This window comes from Balaenoptera musculus, chromosome 11, assembly GCF_009873245.2.
Source record: "Balaenoptera musculus isolate JJ_BM4_2016_0621 chromosome 11, mBalMus1.pri.v3, whole genome shotgun sequence".
Lineage (NCBI taxonomy): Eukaryota > Metazoa > Chordata > Mammalia > Artiodactyla > Balaenopteridae > Balaenoptera > Balaenoptera musculus.
The window spans coordinates 52152584-52179332 of NC_045795.1; the positions used below are offsets into that span (position 1 = coordinate 52152584).

The following is a 26749-nucleotide window of genomic DNA, read 5'->3' on the forward strand; positions in this document are numbered from 1 at the left end:
AAGAAAAGGAGGCCTCGATGAAAATAGCAGTCATTATAATATATTTGCCACAAAGAAGGGCAATCATGTTGGAAGCACTGGCTTCTCCAGGCAGGGCTGGACCTGTGCTTCTGACCTTTCTCGTAGCCTCCTTCTGTCACTGTGTTCCTTTATTTCTACATGGACCCTAACCCCTCCCATTGACCTGTTCCTTTTCATTTCCTAATATCATCAATTAACCAGCCTCCATCTTACCCTGGGTCAGGGTGACAGTCTAGTTTGCCTGGTGACTTCACACAGCTAAGCTCAACCACTGTCATTTTATTTGCCAACTCTGGATAAAGCCAAAGCCTTATATCGTTGCTGCATTGTGTATGTGAATTACTGTCTACAGATAAACCTGAGGTTTATGATCAGAAAACAAGAATTGTTTTTAATCCCACAAACCAAAAGTAGGTTAGCCCTCAGTATCTTTTCACACCTTGCTGGTTTCTCACTTTCTCTCAAAATAGTTAAACAGAATACAGACCAGCAGGGGTTGCCCACAGTTGTTAGCAGGACTGCTATCTCTCACTGAAACTGACCTGTCAGTCCTTCCCTCCCCTTTCCCTACTTTAAAGTCCTCTGCCTTCTATAATACCCTGCTGGGGGCAAAGTCCTTCACAGAGTGGCCAGTGTACAGTACAAACAGAGCCTTGACACATACTGCGGGCTGAAATCAAGAATGGTAGGGACGTGAAATGCAAATCAAAACCACAATGAGATATCACCTCATACCTGTCAGGACAGCTATCATCAAAAAGACCATAAATAACAAATGTTGGCAAGGATGTAGAGTAAACTTGAAAATCTTGTACACTGTTGGTGGGAATGTAAATTGGTGCAGCCACTGCGGAAAACAGCATGGAGGTTCCTCAAAAGCTAAAAATATAACTACCAGGGACTTCCCTGGCAGTCCAGTGGTTAAGACTCTGAGTTTCCATTGCAGGGGACATGGGTTCGATCCCTGGTCAGGGAACTAAGATCCTGCATGTGCACAGTGCGGCCTAAATAAGAACTACCATACGATCCAGCAATTCTACTCCTGAGTATTTATCCAAAAAAAATGAAAACACTAATTCGAAAAGATACATGCACCCCAATGTTCATAGCAGCATTATAGCCAAGATATAGAAGCAAAACAAGTGTCTATAAACAGATGAATGGATAAAGAAGATCTGGTATATATATATACAATAGAATACTACTCAGCCATAAAAAAGAATGAAATTCTGCCATTTGCAACAATATGAATGGATCTGGAGGACATTATGCTCAGTGAAATAAATCAGACAGAGAATGACAAATACTGTATGTCATCATGTATATGTGAAATCTAAAAAATAAAACAAACTCATCAATATAACTAAACAGAAGCAGACTCACAGATACAGAGAACAAACTAGTGGTTTACCAGTGGGGAGAGGTGAGAGGGAGGGAGGCAAGAAGGGGTAGGAGATTAAGAGATACAAACTACTATGTATAAAATACATAAGCCACAAGGATATATTGTATAGCACAGGGAATATAGCCAGTGTTTTATAATAACTTTAAATAGAGTATAAGCTATAAAAATTTTAAATCACTATATCGTACACCTGAAACTAATATAATATTGTAAATCAACTATACTTCAATTTAAAAAAAATTTTTTTAATGGTACGGACATGAAATAAAGCAAAATTGTCAGGACAGGAAATCAGAGAGCAAGGCTTGTCGGTTTGCAAGTGCACAGGACAAGGTATATATAGAGAGAGCTGGGTCTGATTTCCCAGCATTTGCTGCAATTGAGCGAGGTCCAGCTGCTGGAAGGGTTTATAAAATATGGCTACAATCACCAAAGGAAGTTAAACAGTAGCCAGGAGCCAGAACAATCAAAGTTACCCACAGGAGAAAATATCTTGATTTATTTCCGTTTGCATTACCTGCTATAAATAGCATGGCCTTGGCCTCCTTGTACTGCCTAAGGAAAGGGATTTGTGGCCCTATTGTTCTTCCTCCTGTTTTATTGATAAATGAAAGGGCAAAGGTGGAAGACATACTGCCAGTTGGCAAAGCTGTGAGACTAAACCAGCTGGACTGAGGAGGAGAGACTTGAGATTGGCGTGCACCAGGGTCTCCGGTACTCCAGAGAGAAACAAGTCATAGAGGAGATGTTTCTATATAAAGACAGTGGCTAATCCATGCAACAAATACATCCTTTCAACAGACACAGACTGAATGGAGGAGCAGAGTGAGAGATCACAACCAGTCTCTCTATATGGTTACTTGTGTATATCGTTCAGTCAAGCTCTTGAAATTCATATTGGAACTGGACCCACCATATTTAAACTTGACAGTACAAAGGGAGGTATTATCTTGGTCAGATCACATATTCTCAAAGCAAGCAGTCTTAAAATGCTGAGCCTAAATGTATAACTTGTAATGGGGTGTCACCTAGTGGATGTGGGAAATTTACGTTTTCAAGTTAGGGGTGTAGGTATGTACACCAATCCCAAAGGTCTAAACTCACGCTAGTACACGTGTAATGAGAGCCACATATGTGGGAGGTGTGTGGAGAGCCGGGGACCACGAAGGCCATGTCCAAGGCCAATTCTGAGGCTTAGTATGATGAGGTCTTGGAAAAGGTGCAGCAGTGGCTATGGAAATGGGCAAAGGTTGTAAGAGGCATTTCCCAAGAATGGACGGTGAAAGATGCTTCTAGGTTTTGACCCTGTATGCCTACAGCCAGGCCGTTCATCTGGTCTAAGGATCTGCTGGATGATCCCAGAGACTCCAACACACTGAGCCATGTCCTGTGTCCACAGCTCTGAGTTCAGGAACATTGTAGACCAGGCGGCTTACCTGAGGTCGGGCAGGGTGATGATCAGTCATGCTGAGGGTATGTAAATGGTGCCCCACAGTGAAACCCCATAGTGTTTAGCCCCAGGATTGGTGAGGGTCACCTGGCCCAGCACATATCAGGTTGACACATACACACAGCAGTCTGGGCCCAGCAGGGGGCAGTTGAGCTTCCTGGAGGCTGAATGTGACCCTGGAGACCCAGACGTTCCCATCTGCACCTCACCCCACCACCAGCACACACACATTTATGGTGAGATTGTTTAGGTTCTGAAGCTTGCACTTCTGTCCATCCCAAAGATTGCTGCTGATTGATTTGTTTCTGACTGCTCGCTTCCTTATGGATCCCCTAGGTATGTAAAACCTGTTTGATTTACCCAAGGGGGTGACTGGGCTTGGCTTTCCTTCCCTCGGAGCCAGCTACTGACATTCATCAATACAGCTGACAAACCCGGGTGAGGAAGTGAGGCTCTAGAAACTCCTACGTGCTGTGGTCAGAATGGCCTCCTCTTCATCATAGAAGGTTCAGGGACATTTAAAACAGTTGCCTAGGGACTTCCCTGGTGGTCCAGTGGTTAGGGTTCTGCCTTCCAATGTAGGGGGTGCGGGTCTGATCCCTGGTTTGGGAATTAAGATTCCCAAAGTTTCCACACGCCTCGCGGTGTGGCCAAAATTTTAAAAATAAAATAAAATAAAAATAATTAAAACAGTTGCCTAACTCTACCTCTTAACTGCCAATGGCCGAGCAGTCCTACACACAAAGAAGGAACTTGAAACAATTCATAACAGGGGTTTACAGGTACCAACCTACCTAGTAAACTGGGCTTTCCCGAAGGCGGCTGGCCTGGAGTGAGAGACAGCAGGTTCTGGAAAGAAAAATGACCATAAGAGAGAAGTCTTGTTCAATTTACTTAAAGGGTGTCTGCATTTGACTTTTCTTCCATCAGCGCCTTCTATTGACAAATTGTGTCTGCACAGCTATCATGCAATGGAAGAGAAGGTACATGTGTAAAGATGTTGGTTGTAACACTTTGAAACAGCAAAAAATTAGAAAATATCTCAGTGATCACCGTGCAGGATTGGTTGTATAAATTCAAGACACATCTATACCATGAAATATTAAGTAACCATTAGAGGAAAAGGTAGAGAAAATATATTTCAAAAACATATGAAAAATATGGGCTTCCCTGGTGGCGCAGTGGTTGGGAGTCTGCCTGCCAATGCAGGGGACACGGGTTTGAGCCCTGGTCTGGGAGGATCCCGCATGCCGCGGAGCAACTGAGCCCGTGAGCCACAAGTACTGAGCCTGCGCGTCTGGAGCCTGTGCTCCGCAACGGGAGAGGCCACGACAGTGAGAGGCCCGCGCACGGTGATGAAGAGTGGCCCCCGCTCACCGCAACTGGAGAGGGCCCTCGCACAGAAACGAAGGCCCAATACAGCCAAAAATAAACAAATAAATTAATTAATTAATTTTTAAAAATATGAAAAATAATGGTTTTCAAAACATTGGACATCAGGTGATAAAAAGCAGTGATCCTTGTGGGACAAGAAACAAACAGGACTCTTTAACATGGCCTGTGTGACCAGGAACAGTCTGGCTCCTCCCTGCCCCAGGGACCTCCCCTTGCCCCTCGTTCTCTCTGCCCAAGCCACACTGAACATATGTTCATCCTTCACACTCAGCAGGATCCCTCTCACCACAGGGCCTTTGTACCTGCTCTTCCCTTTACCTTGTTAATTTCTACCTTCAGATCTAGCTTCTTCAGGCTTTCTCTGAGCCTTCTGACTCCTGGGCTAGGTCACATCCCACAAAAAGCACTCTCAGAATCGCATCTTTCTGCTCCTTCTACCTCTCATTTGTCATAACATATTATATAACATAATAACAAATATACACAATCAAACGTATATACATACCTATGACTCTTCGTTAATATCTATAGCCTCATTGGTTTGTAAATAGACAGGGTCTGTGTTCATTTTCATTCTCCATTGAATTGACACTTTAGCACAGTACATTCCATAACTATTTGTTAAATGTGCAAATCAGTGAATGCAATTCTTATTTGGGGTGATTTTTGAAATATTTAGTAGGAAATATGGCATAGGCACTTTTCATTCAGTACTGGAGTCATCTGTAAACAGCCCCCATAACCATACGCATGAACACTAACCATATATCAATATTAGCCCTGACGACATCACAATACCAAAATTTCTAATGCAAACTTATGGTTTTCATTCTGAGTTATTACAGGATTTATGTGGGACCGTAAATAATGAAATAATAAATTTAAATGACACAAGCAAAAATAAAATCAGATCTATTTGCTTAGTTTCATTTAGAGACTGAAGCAGTTAAGATTAGTTTCAGGGACTTCCCTGGTGGCACAGTGGTTAAGACTCTGCGCTCCGAATGCAGGGGGCCCGGGTTCAATCCCTGGTCAGGGAACTAGATCCCACATGCATGCCGCAACTAAGAGTTTGCATGCCACAACTAAGGAGCCCTCGAGCTGCAACTAAGGAGCCCAAGAGCTGCAACTAAGGAGCCCGCTTGCCATAACTAAGACCCGGCGCAAGCAAATAAATAAATTAATTTAAAAAAAAAAGATTAGTTTCAGCTTTATGTGATAGAACACCCAAATTAACAATGAATAGGGGCTCCCCTGGTGGTGCAGTGGTTAAGAATCCGCCTGCCCATGCAGGGGACAAGGGTTCAAGCCCTTGCCGGGAAGATCCCACATGCCATGGAACAACTAAGCCTGTGCGCCACAACTACTGAGCCTGCGCGCTAGAGCCCGTGAGCCACAACTACCGAGCCCACTTGCCACAAGTACCGAAGCCTGCATGCCTAGAGCCTGTGCTCTGCAACAAGAGAAGCCACCGCAATGAGAAGCCTGCGCACCGCAACAAAGAGTAGCCCCCGCTCGCTGCAACTAGAGAAAGCCCATGCGCAGCAACGAAGACCCAACACAGCCAAAAATAAATAAATTAATTAAATAAATTTTTAAAAAACCAAAAAACAATGAATAAGCCTTGCATGCAACACACACACAAATGCAGTCTGGAACTGGTATGGAGCGTCTACGATATCATCAGGAATGCAGGCTCTTTAAGCTTTCCACTCCTCTATCCCTCAGACTCTTGGCTTCAGGATCTAAGATAGCTGTTAGAGTTCCAGCCATCACATTTACATTCTAGGCAGCAGGATGGAGAATTGGAAGAAAAAGAAAAAGAGAAAAAGAAGACATGCAAAAACCTTTTAAAGCAGTAGTCCTGTGACTACACCTAGCTGCCAGGGAGAGTAGGAGAAGGGAGCCTTTGATAAGTGAAAATTATAGATAGTATGACTTTTTTTTAATATTCAATGCTTTATTTTTTATTGGACTATAGTTGATTTACAATGTTGTGTTACCTTCTGCTGTTCAGCGAAGTGAATCAGTTATACATACACAAATATCCACACTTTTTAAAAATTCTATTCCCATACAGGTCATTACATAGTATTGAGCAGAGTTCCCTGTGCTATACAGTAGGTCTTTTTAGTTATCTATTTTATACATAGCAGTGTGTATATGTCAATCCCAATCTCCCAATTTATCCCTCCCCCCACCACTGACTGTATGACTTTGGAAGATGAACTCATTTGGGGTAGGTGGCTAAGAGTCTCTACTTCAGAAATGTTCACATTTTACATATTTCTAAAAGGTGGGGGGAAACTGCAGTTCTCAGGAACTTAAGAAGTTGATTACCAGGGGTGGGTGGGTGGAAAAGGGTAAAAAGAGTAGATAATGGGAATGGGGAGTGCAGGTGAGGATAGGGCTACAGTTCTCTGAGAATGCTTTTTTTTTTTTTTTTAATTTTTGGCTGCATTGGGTCTTCCTTGCTGCACGCGGGCTTTTCTCTAGTTGCTGTGAGCGGGGGCTACTCTTCGTTGCGGTGCGCGGGTTTGTCATTGCAGTGGCTTCTCTTGTTGTGGAGCACGGGCTCTAGGTGCACGGGCTTCAGTAGCTGTGGCACTCGGGCTCAGTAGTTGTGGCTCACGGGCTCTAGAGCACAGGCTCAGCAGTCGTGGTGCACGGGTTTAGCTGCTCCATGGCATGTGGGATCTTCCCTGACCCGGGCTCGAACCTGTGTTCCCTGCGTTGGCAGGCGGATTTTTAACCACTGCGCCACCAGGGAAGTCCACACATGAAATAATTTTAATTTCAGAAAGATTAAGGACTGCAGTTGATTAAAACATATTGAACATATAAAAAAATATATGAGCTCAGAATAATTTTTTAGAAAAGAAATAGTCTAGAGATTGTTGGGACATCAACTTACTCCTCGGAACATCAATAATTATAGGGAAAGAACTAAGCATTCATCCTACCTTTCTGATATAAACTGAATTTCAGTGTAACCAAATATCACTGTGGACAAGGGAAAGTTTTTCAGTGCAGAAGAATTCTAGCTAGGGCTAGGACTAAGTTAAGGCAAGGGAGATGCCTAGTATATAAAATTCATGGAGGCTCTCAGCCCTGATTCTAGTTAACAGAGGCAGGAGTGTCGAAAGTCGAAAATTGTTTCAACTATTAGTGAAATAACTGATTAAGGCAGTGGTCATTAGTGCTTCAGAAACCACTAGGAGAAAGGCTGGTAGGAAATGTATAAAAATCAGACTGTCAGGGACTTCCCTGGTGGTGCACTGGTTAAGAATCCACCTGCCAATGCAGGGGACATGGGTTCGAGCCCTGGTCCAGGAAGATCCCACATGCCACAGAGCAACTAAGCCCGTGTGCCACAACTACCGAGACTGTGCTCTAGAGCCCGCGAGCCACAACTACTGAGCCCAGGTGCTGCAACTACTGAAGCCCGCATGCCTAGAGCCTGTGCTCCGCAACAAGAGAAGCCACCACAATGAGAAACCCGTGCGCCGCAACGAAGAGTAGCCCCCCGTTCGCCCCAACTAGAGAAAAGCCTGTGCACAGCAACGAAGACCCAACGCAGCAAAAAAAAAAAAAAATCAGACTGTTACTCTCTGAACCCAAGGATCAATCTTAATGTCACCAAAAATGAGACAGAAAGTATAACATGCCTCCAGACAGTGATGCAAAAAGTACACAGCACCACCTAGGAGAAGATTCTCAGGGAAAAGTTTTTTTGAATCATAATATAATCAAGCCTTTAAAACTGATCTCCAGTCCACAGGAAATATTGAGCATAAAGGATGTAGTCCACAAGGAAGCAATATACCAGATCTCAAAGGAGGGATCTTATATTGGACTCTAATTTCATCAACCAGTCAATGAAAGAAAAAATAAAAGGGTAGGGGACTGTTCTAGATTAAGAGAAACATAGGACTTAAAAGACTTATAAGAAACACAAGAGACATAACCAAATAAAAGAGATCTTGTTTGATCCTGATTCTAAACAGAAATTACAGAAAGAGTATTTTTATACAATAGAGGAAATTTGAGTATGGCTTGGTAATTGAATGATATTAGGGAATTATTTTGAATTGTGTTAGATGTGATAATGGCGTGGTTATGCAAGAAAGTATTTGGATATTCCTTTTGGGGTGCATACTGAAGTGTTTAGAAGTGAATGGTATGATGTCTGGGACTTGCTTTAAAATATTCCAGCAACAAAAACATAAGAAGAGGACAGGGGAGATGAAATAAGTCTATGACGAAATGAAGCTAGGGGATAGACACATAGGATTTTTTATACTTTCAAATAAATTCCACCTAATAGTATGTATCCTAGAGAAGCTCTCGTAACAGTGCCCATGTCCAAGGGTGGTTCTGCAGTTGTGTTTGTAAAATGAAAATTGGAAATGACTTGAGTCTGTCAATAAGAGACAAACAGTGATAAAGTGATAAGGGACTGTCCTTTCAGCAGTCCGTTCCTGCTCCTCCTGGTTAATAAAATCCTGATTTTATTTATCCCCCACATAAATGTTTTATGGATGCATTGTGATGAATCCAAGGCATAAGTTGGAATCTCTTTTGCCAGTAATTGATCCAGTGGTGGGCAGGCAACCAACTTCACTGAGGAGAACTAAGGGGAGATTTTGGTGAGAGAGTTCTGGGAAGGATTCACTGTACTTCATTGATTCTAAAACACAAACTCTTTCTTTTGTTTCTGAAATTATCAGGCTTCTCACAATCTCTGTCAGATGGCTGCTATGGTGTGTTTGTCGTTCCACATGCGTGTGCAAACTTGATCTGAAAACCTACCATTCGTGACTTCTGGTAAGATCCAGAAAGTGCCAGAATTAAAACCTGCAGAATGGGCCTTCTTGAGACAACAGTGGTGATTCTGTGAGGAGATTGCTGTCCTGCCAGTGTTCATGAGGGCACAGAGGGTGATGAACACAGGCAGGGAAGGCACTGAATTGAAAAGTAATTTATAGTGGAACTCTGGTGGGAAGACGTTCTAAAAATACCTTAAACAATTTATTTCATTTCTATTTTCTTGTTTTGTATACTCAGGAGTAATATATAATTTTAAAAATTTTATGTCTAGGTCTCAAAGAGCTATTTATTTAAACATAAATTCTAAGGGATAAGAAAGCATTAAGCCAGTTTAATTGTCAGCACTCTTTATTTTTAGTAGTAAATTGATAGGATCTTGGGTTTGATGAAATGTGGTACCTATATGTTAGAGAATAAGGCTGGAAAAGGAAAATTCTTTTCCCCCTTCCTCCACTTCCTTTGGATACCGCGACAGGCAAGGGTATGATGCTCAGAGCTATGGCCGTTATCTTGGGACCACAAGAGGAAGATAGAATCCCAGGGATGCCAAATTGCATCTTGACATTGCTGAGTCACTGACTTAGCAATGGAACAGTCTACCTGCAGATTTCTCATCAGTGAGATAATTAATGCCTTTATTATTTATGAGACTTTTCTTTTCTGGCTGCACTGCGAGGCATGTGGGATCTTAGTTCCCCGACCAGGGACTGAACCCAAGCCCGGTGCATTGGAAGTGCGGAGTCTTAACCACTGAACTGCCAGGGAAGTCCCGATGAGACTTTTATGTAGGGATCATGCTACAAAAGTATACCTAAGTGATCATCATTTACTGGAATACTATAAACTATATATGTTGTTTAATATATATATAATACATTTATAATATGTTTATATAAATATATATTTAAAATAAATATTATATATTATGAATATATATTTCAATCTCAAAGATGTAGCATTGAGTTGAAAAAGCAAGTTTCAGGGAATTCCCGGGCAGTCCAGGGGTTAGGACTTGGCGCTTTCACTGCCGTGGCCCGGGTTCAGTCCCTGGTTGGGGAAATAAGATCCCGCAAGCCTCACGGTGTGGCAAAAAAATTTTTTTTTTAATTTAAAAATTTTTTTAAAACATTTTATTTTACTTTTATTTTTAAAATATTTATTTATTTACTTACTTATTTGGCTGTGCCGGGTCTTAGCTGCAGCACGCGGGATCTTTGTTGCCATGTGCAGGATCTTTTAGTTGCAGCATGCAGGCTCTTAGTTGTGGCATGTGGGATCTAGTTCCCTGACCAGGGGTCAAACCCGGGCCCCCTGCATTGGGAGTGCAGAGTCTTAACCACTGCACGACCAGGGAAGTCCCTTTTTAATTTTTTTAAATAAAAAAAATTAAAAAGCAAGTTTCAGAATGATACTGTCAGTGTGATATTTAAAGTTGAATGAATAATAATAAATGTTGTTTATGGGTATATCGTGTTTTAAACATGAACTACAAGGACACATACTATCTTCAGAGAAGTGGCTACCTCTGGGAAGAGAGTAAGGGAAATGCAATCAGGAAGGGAATATAAATTGGACTCATCTCTACCAGTAACAGTTTTCAAAAGAAAGACCTGAAGCCAATGTGGTAAACGTTGACATTTGTCAAATCTGAGTGGTAAATAAACTTGTCATAATATATTCTGTACTTTTCTGTGTTCTGAAATACCTCACGATGATGATAAAATTTTAACTACTCAATTTTCCCATTATTTATAGTTGAATAATCTTGCTGAATTCAGGTTTTAGAGAGTAATAAAAATATGTTTAACATACATATTTTTTTCTTCACTTGTAAATTGGAAATGTCCTCAAGGAGAAGGCACCAATGAGTCATTAAAAAACAAAAAACAAAAAACACAGGACCGATGGTCCAGTGGTTAAGACTCCATGCTTCCACTGCAGGGGGCACCGGTTTGATCCCTGGTGGGGAAAGATCCTGCATGCCACAAGGTATGGCCAAAAAATAAAACCCCCAAAAAAACCCCACTCTACCTTGCTGGTTTGACACAATTAGATATTGGTAATGTCTGCACAACTTTGTGAATACACTAAAAACCATGGAATTATATACCTTAAAATGGTGAATTGCATGGTATATGCTTATATCTCAATTTTTTTAATTAGTCATTGTCCAATAACAATAACATTATTTTTCACCATTCTGGGGGTTGACTGAGCAGTTTTTCTTTTCTTTTTTTTTTTTTGGCTGCATTGGGTCTTCATTGCTGCACACGGGCTTTCTCTAGTTGTGGCCAGCGGGGGCTACTTCTCATTATGATGGCTTCTCTTGTGGAGCACAGGCTCTAGGCACGCGGGCTTCAGTAGCTGCAGCACGTGGGCTCAGTAGTTGTGGCGCACAGGCTTAGTTGCTCCGCAGCATGTGGGATCTTCCCGGACCACAGATCGAACCTGTGTCCCCTGCATTGGCAGGTGGACTCCCAACCACTGCACCACCAGGTAAGTCCCTGAGCAGTTTTTCTGCTTCATATGATGTTAGCTAGGATCACTCATGTGACTGCATTGGGCTGGGTTGGGCTAGAAGGTTCAAGAAGGCTTCATTTTTATGTCCAGAACCTTGGTGCTGGTTATCAGTTGGGACATCTTGGCTCCCCTTCTCATGGTCTCGCTCCAGCAGGACAGTCTTATAGCCTTACAGCATGGTAGCTGAGTACAAGGGAGGAAAAGTGGACACTGCCATGCCTTTCAAGGGCTAGAACCAAAACTGGCTCAGCATCACTTCTGCATTCTGCTGGTTGGAGCAAGTCACAACTCATATTCAAAGGGAAGGGAAGAGCAGCAATGTTCATATTGGGATGGGAGGAACTGGTGACAACCATTCTTGGAGACAGTCTTCCACAAGTGGCAAGGACCACATTGGGTTTGAGGCACTGTGGGTACACAGTGGTACCATCACTAGCTGGATGTGAACTAACTCGCCATGGTTGACCATGCAGAGTCCCACTGAGATTTTCCACCTCCCACTTCTTTTTTTTTTTTAATAAATTTTTATTTATTTATGTATTTATTTTTGGCTGCGTTGGGTCTTCGTTGCTGCGTGTGAGCTTCCTCTAGTTGCGGCGAGAGGGGACTACTCTTTGTTGCGGTGCACGGGCTTCTCATTGCGGTGGCTTCTCTTGTTGCAGAGCAAGGGCTCTAGGCCTGCAGGCTTCAGTAGTTGTGGCGCACGGGCTTAGTTGCTCCGCGGCATGCAGGATCTTCCCGGACCAGGGCTCGAACCCGTGTTCCCTGCATTGGCAGGCGGATTCTTAATCAATGCGCCACCGGGGAAGTCCCACACCTCCCACATCTGAATTAACTCTTCTGCCTCCCTGTAAACGAGGGAGAGCTGCCGATATGGAAAGGTGAGAGAAGAGACCCAAGATGTTTTCCACATAGGCGAATTCTAGAACCTTTAAAGCTGAATGTAACAGTTAAGATAATAGTTGCTTACTAGTCTTGTTACTTGGGAAAGTGGGTTAACACCTCATTTTCCATATCCGTGAAATGGATAAGGTCCAACAGGTGGGACCACATGTGAGAAAGTGAAAAGTGGCTCTGCTGACAAGCCTGGAGACTAAGAGAAAAACAATTCTGCTAGCAGAACATTCCTAGCGGGACATACACTACACTCACAGAATACGAGCATGTTTAGAGAAGGTTACACCATAATTGTGTTTGGGACAAGACAGAAATGAAGCCCTCCATACGCACAAAAATGAGGGAACAACTTCTTCTAACATGAGTGATGCAGCTCCTTGACCAATGACAACTCTCTAGCCTTGCTTTAATCCTCCTGCCTCCTAGATAAAAACTAAGACACTCAATCACTGAATTGTCTGTTTCCCAACTGCCTCCAATCCAAAATTGCCAACCCCTCAACTTCCCTAATCCCTCTTTAAAATCATCCAGCAAAAGCCCAAATTCTCTCAATTTCCTTTTAATTCCTTTTTTATTGAGAGGCTCCTTACAGTGGCAAGATCAATAAACACTGCAGGTGTCTTTTTATGTGGGCTCTAACATACTAATCAAAAGACATACTAGAATATTCATATTGGGCTTATTCAATATAGACAAAATACCCAACTACTCAACAATAAAATGAATACACAAATTACGGTACATTCTCATAATGGAACATTACATAACAATGAGAAACTAATTTCATTCAATGACATGCATGAATCTTGTAAGGTTGAGCAAAAGAAGCTAGACTCTAAAGAAAATATATTGTGATCCACTTTTATCGAGTTTAAAACTCAATCCAATGGTATTAGCCATTGGTTAGGAATTGCCCTTGTGCAGGGATGGGAGGAGACACGTAGGGGGCTTCTGCATGCGGGTAATGTGTTGTCCTTTCTCTGGGTGCTAGTTATGTGGATATGTTGATGAAAATTAAAAAAACTGTGCTTATGCTTTGTGCATTTTCTGTGTATACGTTAATATGAATTTTTTAGAAGGTTTTTTTAAAACATGAGCAACCATGTCAAAGGGACATAGGAGCAAACCTGAAAAGGTTCCCAACTAGCAAAGCTGAAACAATTTGAGCAACAAAATAATGTAGTATTGGATTATAACCACAATATAAAATAAATGTTCATGTAAAGAAGATGTGGTGTATATATGCGATGGAATAATACTCAGCCATAAAAAGAATGAAATAATGCCATTTGCAGCAACATGGATGGACTTAGAGATTGTCATACTAAGTGAAGTGAGTCAGAGAGAGAAAGACAAATATCATATGATATCACTTATATGTGGAATCTAAAATATGATATAAATGAAGTTATTTACAAAACAGAAACATACTCACAGACATAGAAAACAAAGTTATGGTTACCAAAGGGGATAGCAGAGGAGGGATAAATTAAGAGTTTGGGATTAGCAGATACAAACTACTATGTATAAAATAGATAAACAGCAAGGCCCTACTGTATAGCACAGGGAACTATATTCAACATCATGTAATAAACCATAATGGAAAAGAATATGAAAAAGAATAAATATATGGATAACTGAATCACTTTTCTGTACACCAGAAACTAACACAACATTGTAAATCAACTATACTTCAATTTAAATAAATAAAATAAACATTCATGAGTCCATATGGACATAAATATATAATTGAATAAGTAACTAAATGGAGGAGAAGAGACGAATCTCCCTTAGAGAAGATAATTTATGCACAGACTCCCCATGGCAGGAGGCAGAGCTTAACACCCCCCACCATTCGACTGGGAGCTACACTTAATGATTCTAAAGAGTAGTGTGGGGAGGTGACTTAAGAGTGGAGAAGCCTGGCAAACACTACCTGAGCCAGGTGATCAAGGTCAGCATCATCAGTAAGTCATTCTGTTAGCTCATACTCTTGATGTGATGAGAATGGCAAGTCACCTCTGTGGTCTTTCTCCTAAAAACCTGTAACCCTAGTCTAACCATGAAAAACACTGGATACACCCAAATCCAGGTCCATTCTTCAAAAATCTTGACCAGTGTTCTTCAAAGCTGTTAAAGTCATCAGGAACAAGGAAAATCTGAGAAGTGATTACAGACGAGAATAGCCTAAGGAGGGAATTCCCTAGCGGTCCAGTGGTTAGGACTTGGATGCTGGCCAAGGTTCGATCCCTGGTTGGAGAACTAAGATTCTGCGATTCTGCAAGCGGCGCAGCAGAGCGCAAAAAAAAAAAGCCTAAGGAGACATGAATAATTTAATGTGGTATCTTGGACAAGACCCTGGAACAGAAAAGCGACATTGACTGAAAAAAGTTTTTTTCATTTTTTAAATGTTGAATTTAGTTAATAGTAATGTACCAACCAAAGTTGTTTCTTAGATGTGATGGATGTACCACAGTAATGTAATAATTATTCAAGACGATCACAACAGGGGGAACTAGGTGAGGAGTATACAAGAGCTCCATGTATCATTTTGCAATTTTTCTCTAAATCTAAAACCTCTAAAATAAAATGTTTCGTTTTGTTTTCAAACGGGGAATCGCAACTGTGCCTTCTCACAGAGCTGTGAGAAATCATTAAAAGTGTACAAGCCAAGTGCAAGGCTCAATGCTTACCACATAGATGTCAGGTGTAGTTACTGTGGTTTTATGTAAAATGAGGGACAAGAGCTCGGATACTTGAGAATTCTCACCAGGATAAGCACACGGCAGCGGCGCGCAACTCCCGCCCAGCCCACCAGACACACGCGCAGACGCGCGGGTGAGCGCACGTCCGGCCGGGCGCGCGCGCTCACGCCGCAGGGGGCGGGCCGCCGGGGACGCCAGCGTGGGGCGGGGCCAGCCGCAGTTCCCACGCCGGCCGCGGCCCCCGGAAGTAGTGTGTCAAGGGACGCGGCGGGGCGGAAGCTGTGCATGGCTGGAGGTAGTGGCGCCGCCCGGGGCGGAGATGCTGGTGCTGTTGCTAGACGACACAAACTAGTCTTCGTCACTTCCTCAGCCCGCCGTCTGCCCACTCCCCAGGCCGGAACCCAGGGGCCCGGAGCCGGGGTGGGCGCAGGGTCGTCCCCCGAGGTCCAGGATAGCGGTCAGCCGGGCAGCTGGAGTGGAGGCCACGCCACCTGAGGGGAAGGACCCGAGCCGAGGCGGGAAGATGGCCGCAGACAAGCCTGCAGGTGAGGCGCCGGCGCCTCGCGCGCTGGGGCGGCGGGACCCGCGGGGGCGGGCAGACCCTATGCTGCGGTGGCGGGGCCCCGGGTGGGGACGAGGGGTGGGGACTCCAGGGCGACTCTAATTGGGGCGTGCATTTCTCTCCCCCATCCCCTCCCTCGGCCGTCGCTACTGTGAGTCTTTGGGCCCAAGGTCCGATAGTTTCTTACCAAGTGCAATATGAAGCCGCTTCTGGCCGCCTTTGCCCGGCTCTCCGGAATATCTCTGGTTTAAAAAGCTTAAATCTAGGTGGCCGCTTCACAGACTTTTCGACTTCCCACTGAGGAAGGCAGAGCAAGGAAAGTTCACCCCGGAGACGCAGCTACCTTGATGCCCCCCGCTCGGGCTAGGACTCATCTGGGTGGTTTCGGCCACATCAGCCTGCCTATGGTCAGCGACGTCTTGTGTAATTAGCTTTGTAAAAACAACTTACTGAAATAAGCATAACATTATCGTGTCTCACTTCGAGCTGTGCTCTCTATAATATCTTGCGTTTAGAACCTGTTTTCCCCTCAAGGTTAATCTCGACGATTTTCTTTATGGATTACTGCTCCATTCCTAGAATCTTCTCCATTGAGGAATATAAAATTCTTTCCTGCCTACTCTGGGACGGTCTGGCGTATATTTCCTGTAAGAAAATAATGTTCTCTGTGGCATCCATCCAGGTTTTGTTGGAAGGAACTTAAATGACAGGACTTAGAAGTGGTCAACACTTAGACTTTTTACAGTAAAATTAATTTTTTTAAAAAAGGAAAAGAAAATCTCAATGTGCTGTAAGTTTTTTATTAGGTCCTGATCTCAATAACTGACGAACTTGATTTGAAATTAAAGTGAGCCAAGCCTAATACAGGTACAGATGAATGAAATTGTCAGAGCATCTTTTCAGTTATCTACTAAGAAGAAAAACAAGAGAAAAGGTTTAGAAAGTGAGGCTAAACCTTTAGAGGGTGCTAGAGAATTTTAGGTAGGCTGGTCAGGTAAAGCCTCTGGTGAGGTGATATTTGAGCAGACACCCCCAGTGAAATGAAGGGGTGAGCCGTACGGAATGGGGAGGGGTGGGTGGGAGAAAGTTCCAGGCAGGGAATAAGCATGGCCTATCCAAGGCTGGACCGAGAGGACCAACATATTCCATCTTAGTTTAGGACATTGTCTCTCCCCCAGGTTTACCATTTCTATTCACCCATACCATTGCACTTGCCTGGAATGACCTTTTTAGGCCTAAAACCTATGTCGTTTTAAAGTCCTACCTCAGTCATAAAGCATTCTTCTACTTATTCATTCATTCGTTCACAAAAATTGAGTGCCAGGCACTGCCTTTGATATTAAAGAAATGGATATGACACACTCCCTGCTTTTGAAGACCTGCTATTCAGTCCGTTAGAGTCAGCCCTATTATAGTGGCACTCCCATTTGGGAAGAGCTATGTAATATATGTAGTAGAAGAATAAGGTCCAGAGTGATTTGGGGCCTATGTCTTTGATTGGTTTAAGCTTATAGGCCACAATGTAGGAAACTTCCCACCTAGATAATAAGGTTGAATTTGTATTAAGTAGATGAGTGTTTAGTGTGGCCCCATGAATCTCTCCACTCCTCCTCTGCATCCCCATTTCAAGTGCTGTTGTTCTGGCCTTTATCTCTCTTTTTTTTTTTTTTTTTTTTAAATTGGAGTACAGTTGCTTTACAACGTTGTGTTAGTTTCTGCTGTACAGCACAGTGAATCAGCTATACGTATACATCTGGCCTTTGTCTCTTGATGTGGTCTATTTCACATCGAGCATCCTTCTGAATGGTTTTGTCTCTTCCTATCCAGTCCATTCTCACTGCTGCGTTTTCACTTTATTTCTAAAACACTACTTAGATCATACCATTCCTTGCCTATCAACTTTCTAAGACTGTGCCATTTTTTGTGCATCAGATCCTCACTCCTTAATGTCACTTGTGAGGCTCTTCACAATCTTTTTTCCATCTGATACTTCTGTATCATCACATCTAGCTCTTCACACCAGAAATGATTCTTAGAAAGTATCCTGTTCTTTTGGGCTTCTGAGCAGTGATGCCCTTCTTTCTCTTCTCTATCTGGTGAACATGCCCCTCATTCAAAATCTAGTTTATATGCTGCTTCAACTCTGAGCTCCTGAGCCCAAGACCCTTTTCACGGAGCTTGTTCTTCATTAGGTAAGAAAGAGGCCCATGAAAGGATTTAAGAAGGTAAGTGACCTTATCACACTGACTGTGGTAGAAAATGGATTTTTTTTTTTTTTTTTTTTTTTTTGGCCTCACCTCTCGGCCTTTAGATCTTAGTTCCCCAGTCAGGGATCAAACCTGTGCCCCGTGCAGTGGAAGCGTGGAGTCTTAACCACTGGACCGCCAGGGAAGTCCAAGGATGGATTTAAATGAAACAAGACTGGAAGCTCAGAAACTAGATGAGGCCAGCTCATGTTGTGATATTAATTTATTCATTAAATATTCACCAACAGCCTGCTCTGCCAGACACTGCGAAGTCTCTGTCCATGAGGAGCTGGTAATGTAGTATGAAAGGCAGGTAAACATGTAAACAAAGTAAGAAATAATTCGGATTTCAAGCTGTGATGAATATTGTGAAGAAAAGAAAAAAACGAGTAAAAGGATAGAGAATAACTGAGAGCAGGGACCCTACTTTGAGTGGATTGGTTAGAGAAGGAAGGGCTCTCTTAGAGGTGACATTTGAACAAAGACCTGAAAGAGCCAGCCATATGGGGGAAGAATGACGCAGGTGGGAGCAGCATCAACTGTACAGACCCCTTGGACAGCAAGAAGACCCCTGGAGCATAAGCCCCTTGAGGACAGGCACGTTTGTCTGTGTTAGTCGTGTGCTGTCTCCAGCGCCTAGACCAACGGCTGGCATATCGGAGCCAGCATATTTATACTCAGCATATCTATAGCATAGTGAGCAGAGGAAGCACGGCAGGAGGCGAAGTCAGAGTTGTGGCAGGGTACAGCTTCTGTCAGGCCTTGTGTAGGCCATGGAAGAAGGTGGAATTTCTTTCTAACTAATGGGAAGCCATTGGGAGATTTCAGCAGGGGCATCTCGTGATTTAGTTCATGTTTTAACTGAACCAGGTAAGAAGTGATGAAGAGTTAGGAGCATGGAGTTTGAAATCAGACAGCCTAGGTTCATCCTAGTTGTATCACTTGGTATTTGTGTATTTTTTAAGAAACCATTTTGTTAAGCCTTAGCTTTCCTGTGTAGAGAATGAGAATGATAATTACATCAACCTCACAGTGTTGGAAAAGGGTTAAATGAGCTCAGGTTAGGCCCTGGTTTTAAAAAATTGCTGGCTATTATTACTTTAGGGTAGAGGTTGATGGAGAGGAGAGGCAGGTGTGAGAATCGCTGAGGGAGTAAAATTGGCAGAATTTGTGACTGATCGGGGGTAGTAGGTGAACACAAAGCCTTGCTCCTTGGGAAAGGTTCTGAGTTGAGCCTCAGTTTCTTCATTTGTAAAATGGGGGTCCTAATAATCTTCTAATTTATTCCTAATAGCTTTCTAGTTTATTTACCTCCCCAGGTTACAGTTTGTGAGGATCAGCTGAGGTGAGGTGTATGTTTTAGCCCACATCCTCTGGGAAGCAGAACCCTATTAAGGTGTTCACTTTTTGGAAGGTGCAAGCCCAGGATAGTGAAGGTGAGGGAGAGAAGGAAGGAAGGCAAAGGAAGATGAACTACATTACAGCCCTAGCTACTGTTCCACCGTGACCTGTGAAGAGACGTAGTAGGCCATTTGCATATGGGACTTTTCTGTAAGGTTTTCGAGGAGAAATTACACTTTAGAATAGTCCATATGAGAGAGAAAGAAGGGATGATTTATTTGTCCAGCTTTCTCCCACTTCCTGTTTCCAGTTGGTCAAGACTCACCTCCTGGAGAACTAATTTACCTGTGCTTCTAGGTTGCATGGCTTCTTAGTGACTGATCAGCCAGCAGTTCTCACACCCTGATTTGTATTTCAACCAAATCATAAAGGGAGGGGGTTCCCATCCACCCTGATCCCATCCTCCCTTTATGATTCAAAGATAAACATTGAAGGGGCAGTTGAAAGTTCCAAGGTTCATGTCCCTATGTAACATAAAAGTGGTGTGAAACACCAGCAATATTTTAGGGTGATTTATTTGACTTTACTTTTGATAGTTATTTGAAAGGAGAAAGTGGCTGGAGTTAGGATGCAAAATCCTAGATTTGAATTTATCTGAGAATTTGGACTGTGAGGATGGCAGTAGTAGGCTTAATAGGAAAAGGTTGATGACATTATGAATAAGGGAAAGACAAGACCAGATGAGTAATATGAAATCGGGAGAAGAGTTCTTGAAGATGGCTTTGACATTTTGAGCCAGGATGACTGTAAAAATGGTAGGAAGAACAAACAAAATGGGAAAACTTTAAGTTAAGGCTATTTTTATTTTATTTAAAACACCCCAACCTTTTTATTGTTATTAACTGTATGAGGTAAAAAACATGAAGTCCTCTATCACTTCTACCCACCCAGTCTCACTGTCCAGGTAACTAACACTGAGTTTGTGTGTTCTTCCAGACTTTTTCTATGCCTACCCAAGCTTACATCGACTAAAAAATATATATATGTGTGTATATATATATATATACACACACACACACACGTGCAAATGAGGAAATAAACTGTGTAATACTGTCTTGCCATTTGCTTTTTTCAAGGTCCAGTAAAGAATCTGTGCATTTTTTAAATTGAAGTATAGTTAATGGAGTCTGTACATAAAGTATCTTCTCTAAGTGACCTACATTGGGTATTTTATTTTATTTTTTTATATATTTATTTATTTTTGGTTGTGTTGGGTCTTTGTTGCTGCACGCGGGCTTTCTCTAGTTGCGGAGAGCAGGGGCTCCTCTGCAGTGTGCAGGCTTCTCATTGCAGTGGCTTCTTTTGTTGCGGAGCACGGGCTCTAGGCACGTGGGCTCAGTTGTTGTGGCATGCGGGCTCAGTAGTTGTGGCTCGCAGGCACTAGGGCGCAGCCTCAGTAGTTGTGGTGCACGGGCCCAGTTGCTCCGCAGCATGTGGGATCTTCCTGGACCAGGGCTCAAACCTATGTTCCCTGCATTGGCAGGCAGATTCTTAACCACTGCGCCACCAGAGAAGTCTCTGCATTGGGTATTTTAGGTGTTTTTAATGTTTAAGAATTTAGAGTCTTATGATTCCAATTTAAAATGAATAATTGATTTATATTTGTGAATATAAATTGAGGCCTTACTATGTTATTGCATGGACATTAAAGAGTCACTGTTTTCAGTAAGCTTAATTTTTTAGATTTATAAGTTATTTGAGTCCTCAGAAATTTTGTCTTTTTAAGTCAAAGGCTGTACTTAAAATGTTTTAAGGTTGTAGTTAAAATGGAATATATTAAATTATTTAAAGTAGTTATAATTTTGTTTGAAGGTGTAAGTGAAATCAAACATTCATCACAGCCCTTTAAAATGAAAAATCCAAATAGAGTAAGATGTCGACATTGAATGTAAAAGTTTGAGGAAAATCTAGTCATTCTGAACTGTAAATTAATAAGTGTTAATATTTGAAAACTAGAGTAAATCTCTTCTCCATGCATAAAAACTACTCTCAGATATGAAAATAAAAACAGTCATCAGCACTGGTAGCATTCTGCTTTGCCTGTCTTTCCCAAAGTGTGCTGATATTCCTGAAGCTTGGTATTCTGTTCTTTGTTTCTGCACTTCTGGACAGGGTGCTCAAGTCTATAGCATTGCTGGTCACATGTTAGTGCTCTGAGCTATGGAGAAATCAGCCATCGTATGTAGGGCTTTGCTAAGGCAGGTGTACTTGGTCATGTGATAGAAAACCACACGTGAGGTGTGTGAACCTTAGCTGGATGGTGGCTTTAGTAAACCTGCATTCTTTTTCTTTGAAATGGCATCCTCCTTATTTAAACTTTTCCTTCACAAACGCATCAACACTATTTTGCGAGAGTAGCAGTAGATTTCCTTAGGCCTGCATTTCTTTTACTTCGGGAAAATTTTTCTTTTCTTGAACATCATTGGAGCTGTATTTTGAAAAGTGTAGCTTGTGTGGAAGATCCTCCAATCAGAATTTTTTTTTAAAATAAATTTATTTGTTTTATTTATTTATTTTTGGCTGTGTTGGGTCTTCCTTGCTGCACGTAGGCTTTCTCTAGTTGCGGCAAGAGGGGGCTGCTCTTCATTGTAGTGTGCGGGCTTCTCATTGCGGTGGCTTCTCTTGTTGTGGAGCACGGGCTCTAGGCGCGTGGGCTTCAGTAGTTGTGGCACACAGGCTCAGTAGTCGTGGCTCACGGGCTCTAGAGTGCAGGCTCAGTAGTTGTGACGCATGGGCCTAGTTGCTCCCCGGCATGTGAGATCTTCCCGGACCAGGGCTCGAAACCATGTCCCCCGCATTGGCAGGCGGATTCTTAACCACTGCGCCACCAGGGAAACCCCTCCAATCAGATTTGAATTCTTAACATTCTGTGTTGGAATGTGTCTGGGCTTTCCGTTAACTGACTTTTTCCAGTTTTGGAAAAGCAGTGTGTTTCTTTTCTACTTAGTCTAGACCTAATTGTTTGGTTAGAAATGAAGCCTGTTGGCTTAAAAAGCATCAAGGTCTGTGTGCCGATGAGCTCTGTTCGCCTAGATGGTCAGCCCCGTTCGTTAGGCCAGAGTAGAAGGAAGGTCAGGTTTATGGATGAACGGTCATATACTCTTTCAATTGGCAAGAGAGACTATTTCTGGACAAATAAAGACACGTTGTGGAATTATGTGCAGCCTCTTTCTGGTAAGAAGTCAGTAGTTACTAAGAAAGTGAATGTTTTAAAGACTGATTGTGAAAATAATACCTGTTCCTTGCAGAAAACTTGAAAAGTGCAGAAAGATAAGGAAAATAGGAATAGTAATCCTGTTGGAGTGGGGTTTTTTTCCCCTAGTTTTATCTTGAAGTAAAAGAATGTAGGTAAAATAATAGCTGGTTAACATGTAAAAGGCTGTTTACTGAGCTCAGTTCTCTAAAATGTCTATTTCAGAGACTCTTGTCATCCTTAGAGTCTAGCTTATTAAAGTTAGCTTCTTTCCTTATTTGGAAGATTTTAGAAGACTTTTACAGTTCCTAGAGGATAATGATAGCAGTGGCCACATAAGCCAGTCTGCTTCTGGTGGAAAGTGGAAGCTTAAACTCTTCAGTGCCTTGGTGAATTGTTGGGTGTTTCCCTCTGCCTTGTATTTATAATCATAATTTATAAATGACAATTGGGCCAAGAAGTCCCATTAAAGAATGTCATCTAATTTAGAGAGGCTATATTTTAGAAGAAACTATGGAGATAACTTAATGGCAAACTAAGAATTTTGGGCATTTGGTTTAAATTTAGTGTACTTCTTTATGAGGGGAGATAAAGTTTTTTAACACTTTAGGTTTCCTAAAAAATTTCAAAGTATTTACGTTCATTGTTAAAATTTTACGATGAATATACCTAGAGTTGAGGTTCTGTCTCAATCTAAACTCATACCTGGCTTTCTGGGATCCTGAAATCCTGTGTCCCCATTTTTACACATTTTAAAGAAAATGGTCCTTACTGTTATTGTGCACCTGAAAGTTTTGCAAAGCAGGTGTATTGTGTAAACAGTTAACAGTAACTCACTGTTACTGGCTTTCTAAAGAAAAAGCTGTTTGACAGGGTCCTCTTAAACCAGTGAGCTCTCTCCATTAAACTGTTAGGTTTTTGTCCTCCCTGTTATGAATAAATTCTTATTTATTTGTATGCAAAAGTGGAAATGAAATACTAATTTATCTAACTTTAATTATCAGAGGTAACACTTCTAATAAACCCCAATGCCAGGGACTTCCCTGGTGGTCCAGTGGCAAAGAATCCATCCTGCAATGAAAGGGATGCGGGTTTGATCCCTTCTCAGGGAACTAAGATCCCACATGCCGCAGGGCAACTAAGCCCATGCCCATGCGCCACAACTACTGAGCCTGCGCACCTCAACTAGAGATCCCGCGTGCCTCAAACTACACTCACGCTCTGGAGCCCGCGCACCACAACTACAGAGCCCATGCACCCTAGAGACCATGCACCACAACTAGAGAAGAGAAAGCCCGCACGCCGCAACTAGAGAGGAGCTCATGTGCTGCAGTGAAAAGATCCCACGTGCCACAATAAAGATCTCGCATGCTGCAACTGAGACCCAATGCAGGCAAAAATAAAAATAAATAAATTAAAAAAATAAATATTAAAAAAAAACAACACTGTGAATAAAATTTACCTCTAAAAAAACAAAAACAAAAAAAACCCAAAAAACCCCAAATACCAGAATACCTTTTTTTGTAGGGCAGATTTAAGTCTTAGATAAGTTCACTTAAGCACAAATTATATTTTGTTTTTAAGTGTAAGTGGTGATTCTCAAGAGTATTGTAATAATAGGGGTTTTGCAGTGATCTGTGGAGCTGTTCACACTAAATCTAATTTCACTGTTTATTTGTATGTTTAAGGTGCAGAAATAAGTATTTTGTAAAACAAAAAACAAACCACAATGGAATCCTTAGTTGTTCTGTCAAAAGGAAAGGGGGAAGGAAGCTAATATTTAGTTAAGAGAGTTAGATGGTCAAGGGGAGACCAGACTGAAGATGTGACTGATTCCAAGACGTTTGTTTTCATTATACCATGATGACATCTTGACAGAGGGAAATTGGGGGTCTTTGCTTACTGCTGATATGTGCCAGGCCAGGGCTTCCCAAAGTCAGCTCTACTGAGGACTCATTTGTTAAAATGATCCTGGAAAACAGGTTTCTAGGTGGTTATCAAAAAATGCTCACATCATAAGTGTACATACAGTTTAATGAATTCTCACACACCCAGAAGCACCCCCCACTCTCCACCCCATGCATCTTGCAGCCACTAGACTCCTGAAGGTAACCCCTTATCTGAATTCTAAAACCTTGTATTAGTTTTAGGCAGGCATTTAAAAATAAAACTTAACCCCTTATCTGAATTCTAAAACCTTGTATTAGTTTTAAGCAGGCATTTAAAACTAAAACTTAAAAAAAAGGTAACCCATGTAAATTATAAAAATTTAAGCAAGTGTTGTCAAATGCAAGTTCATATGCCTGAAGCACAGTGAGGCCAAACAAACCGAAATGTCAGAGTTTGGAGCAGAGAAAGGTTTACTGCAGGGCCGAGCAAGGACATTGGGTGGCTTGTATTCAAAAAACCCAAACTCCCTGATGGTTTTTGGAAAAAAGTTTTTAATAGGCAAAATTTCGGGTGAGGGCTGCAGGGTGTGTGGCTTTCTTCTGATTGGTTGGTAGTGAGGTAACAGGGTGGTATCCAGGAATCTTGTGCTCAGCCTGAAGTTACCATCCTCCACCTGTGTGGGGGCCTTAGTTCCTGCAGAAGAACTCAAGAGATGTGTTATATATATTCCTTGAGGAGGAACCAGGACTCTGCACTGTTGTTTCTTTTTTTTTTTTTTTTTTTAATACTTCAATTATTTATTTATTTATTTGGCTGCATTGGGTCTTAGTCGTGGTGTGCGGGATCTTTCATTGTGGCACACAGGCTCTTCTCTGTGGCATGTGGGCTCTTCATTGTGGCTCATGGGCTTCTCTCTAGTTGTGGCTCACAGGTTCCAGAGTGCATGGGCTCAGTAGTTGTGGCATGCAGGCTCTCTAGTTGTGGTGCACGGGCTCAGCTGCCCCATGGCACGTGGAATCTTAGTTCCTCGACCAGGTATTGCACCCACGTCCCCTGGTTTCAGGAGTTAATGAAGCTCAGGTTCTTGATGTCTCATCTCAGAAAGAATTCAGTGAGAGACAAAGTGATAGGTTAGAAGTGGATTTATTTAGAGAGGAACACACTCCACAGACAGAGTGTGGGCCATCTCAGAAGGTGAGAAAAGGCCTGCACTGTTGTTTCTTGACTGCTCCACCTTTGTTTCTGCATTCCCTCCCTTCTCTAATTACTGTTTGAATCTGCCCTTTGGTACTCAGGAAAGGTCTAGGAGCCTGAAGCTTTTTTCTACAAACAAGAAAACAGGGTGGGAGGGGTGTTTGGAAGGGTTTTTGTATCCAGGAGGGCCCCACAGACAGGGTCCTGCTCAGTTTCATGATTGAAAGGAATAGGAAGGGAAGTAAAATCTCTCCCTCTTCCATCCCACTCCCTGAAGGTAATCACTGAGTTTGATGTATATCCTTCCAAAGTTTATTCTGTACATATTCAGAAGTACATATCTATGTATATATCTTTACAAAACATGAAGTTCAGTTGTATAATACTGTTTGCAGGACTTCCCTGGTGGCGCAGTGGTTAAGAATCCACCTGCCAATGCAGGGGACACGGCTTCGAGCCCTGGTCCAGGAAGATCCCACGTGCCGCGGAGCAACTAAGCCCGTGTGCCACAACTACTGACCCTGTGCTCTAGAGTCTGTGAGCCCCAACTACTGAAGCCCTCACGCCTAGAGCCCATGCTCCACAGCCAGAGAAGCCACCGCAATGAGAAGCCCGCACACCTCAACGAAGAGTAGCCCCCGCTCGCTGCAACTAGAGAAAGCCCGTGCGCAGCAACAAAGACCCAACTCAGCCAAAAATAAGTAAATAAATAAGGAAGGAAGGAATCCACCTGCCAATGCAGGGGACACGGGTTCGATCCCTGGTCCAGGAAGATCCCACATGCCGCGGAGCAACTAAGGCCGTGCACCACAGCTACTGAGCCCGCTAGCCACAACTACTGAGCTCACGCTCCTAGAGCCCATGCCCCACAACAAGAGAAGCCACCGCAATGAGAAGCCCGCACACCGCAATGAAGAGTAGCCCCCGCTTCCCGCAACTAGAGAAAGCCTGCGTGCAGCAACGAAGACCCAATGCAGCCAAAAATTAATCAATTAATTAATTAATTAAAAAGCTGTTTGCAATCTGTTCCTTTAAGATGT

At 42.5% G+C, this 26749-nt stretch overlaps 1 protein-coding gene across 3 annotated transcripts in view; it reads left to right on the plus strand.

The window, feature by feature from the left end:
* Positions 1 to 15465: 15465 nt before the first annotated feature.
* CNOT10 (CCR4-NOT transcription complex subunit 10) overlaps positions 15466 to 26749 on the plus strand; it is a 64982-nt gene continuing 53698 nt past the window's right edge. For 2 of the 3 annotated variants that reach the window (XM_036869683.1, XM_036869685.1), the window contains exon 1: positions 15467 to 15768. In XM_036869683.1, the coding sequence (XP_036725578.1) occupies positions 15747 to 15768 (22 nt within the window). In that variant the 5' untranslated portion in view covers positions 15467 to 15746. Of the gene's footprint in view, positions 15769 to 26749 lie in introns of all 3 variants that reach the window. The other variant, XM_036869684.1, reaches the window with a different exon arrangement.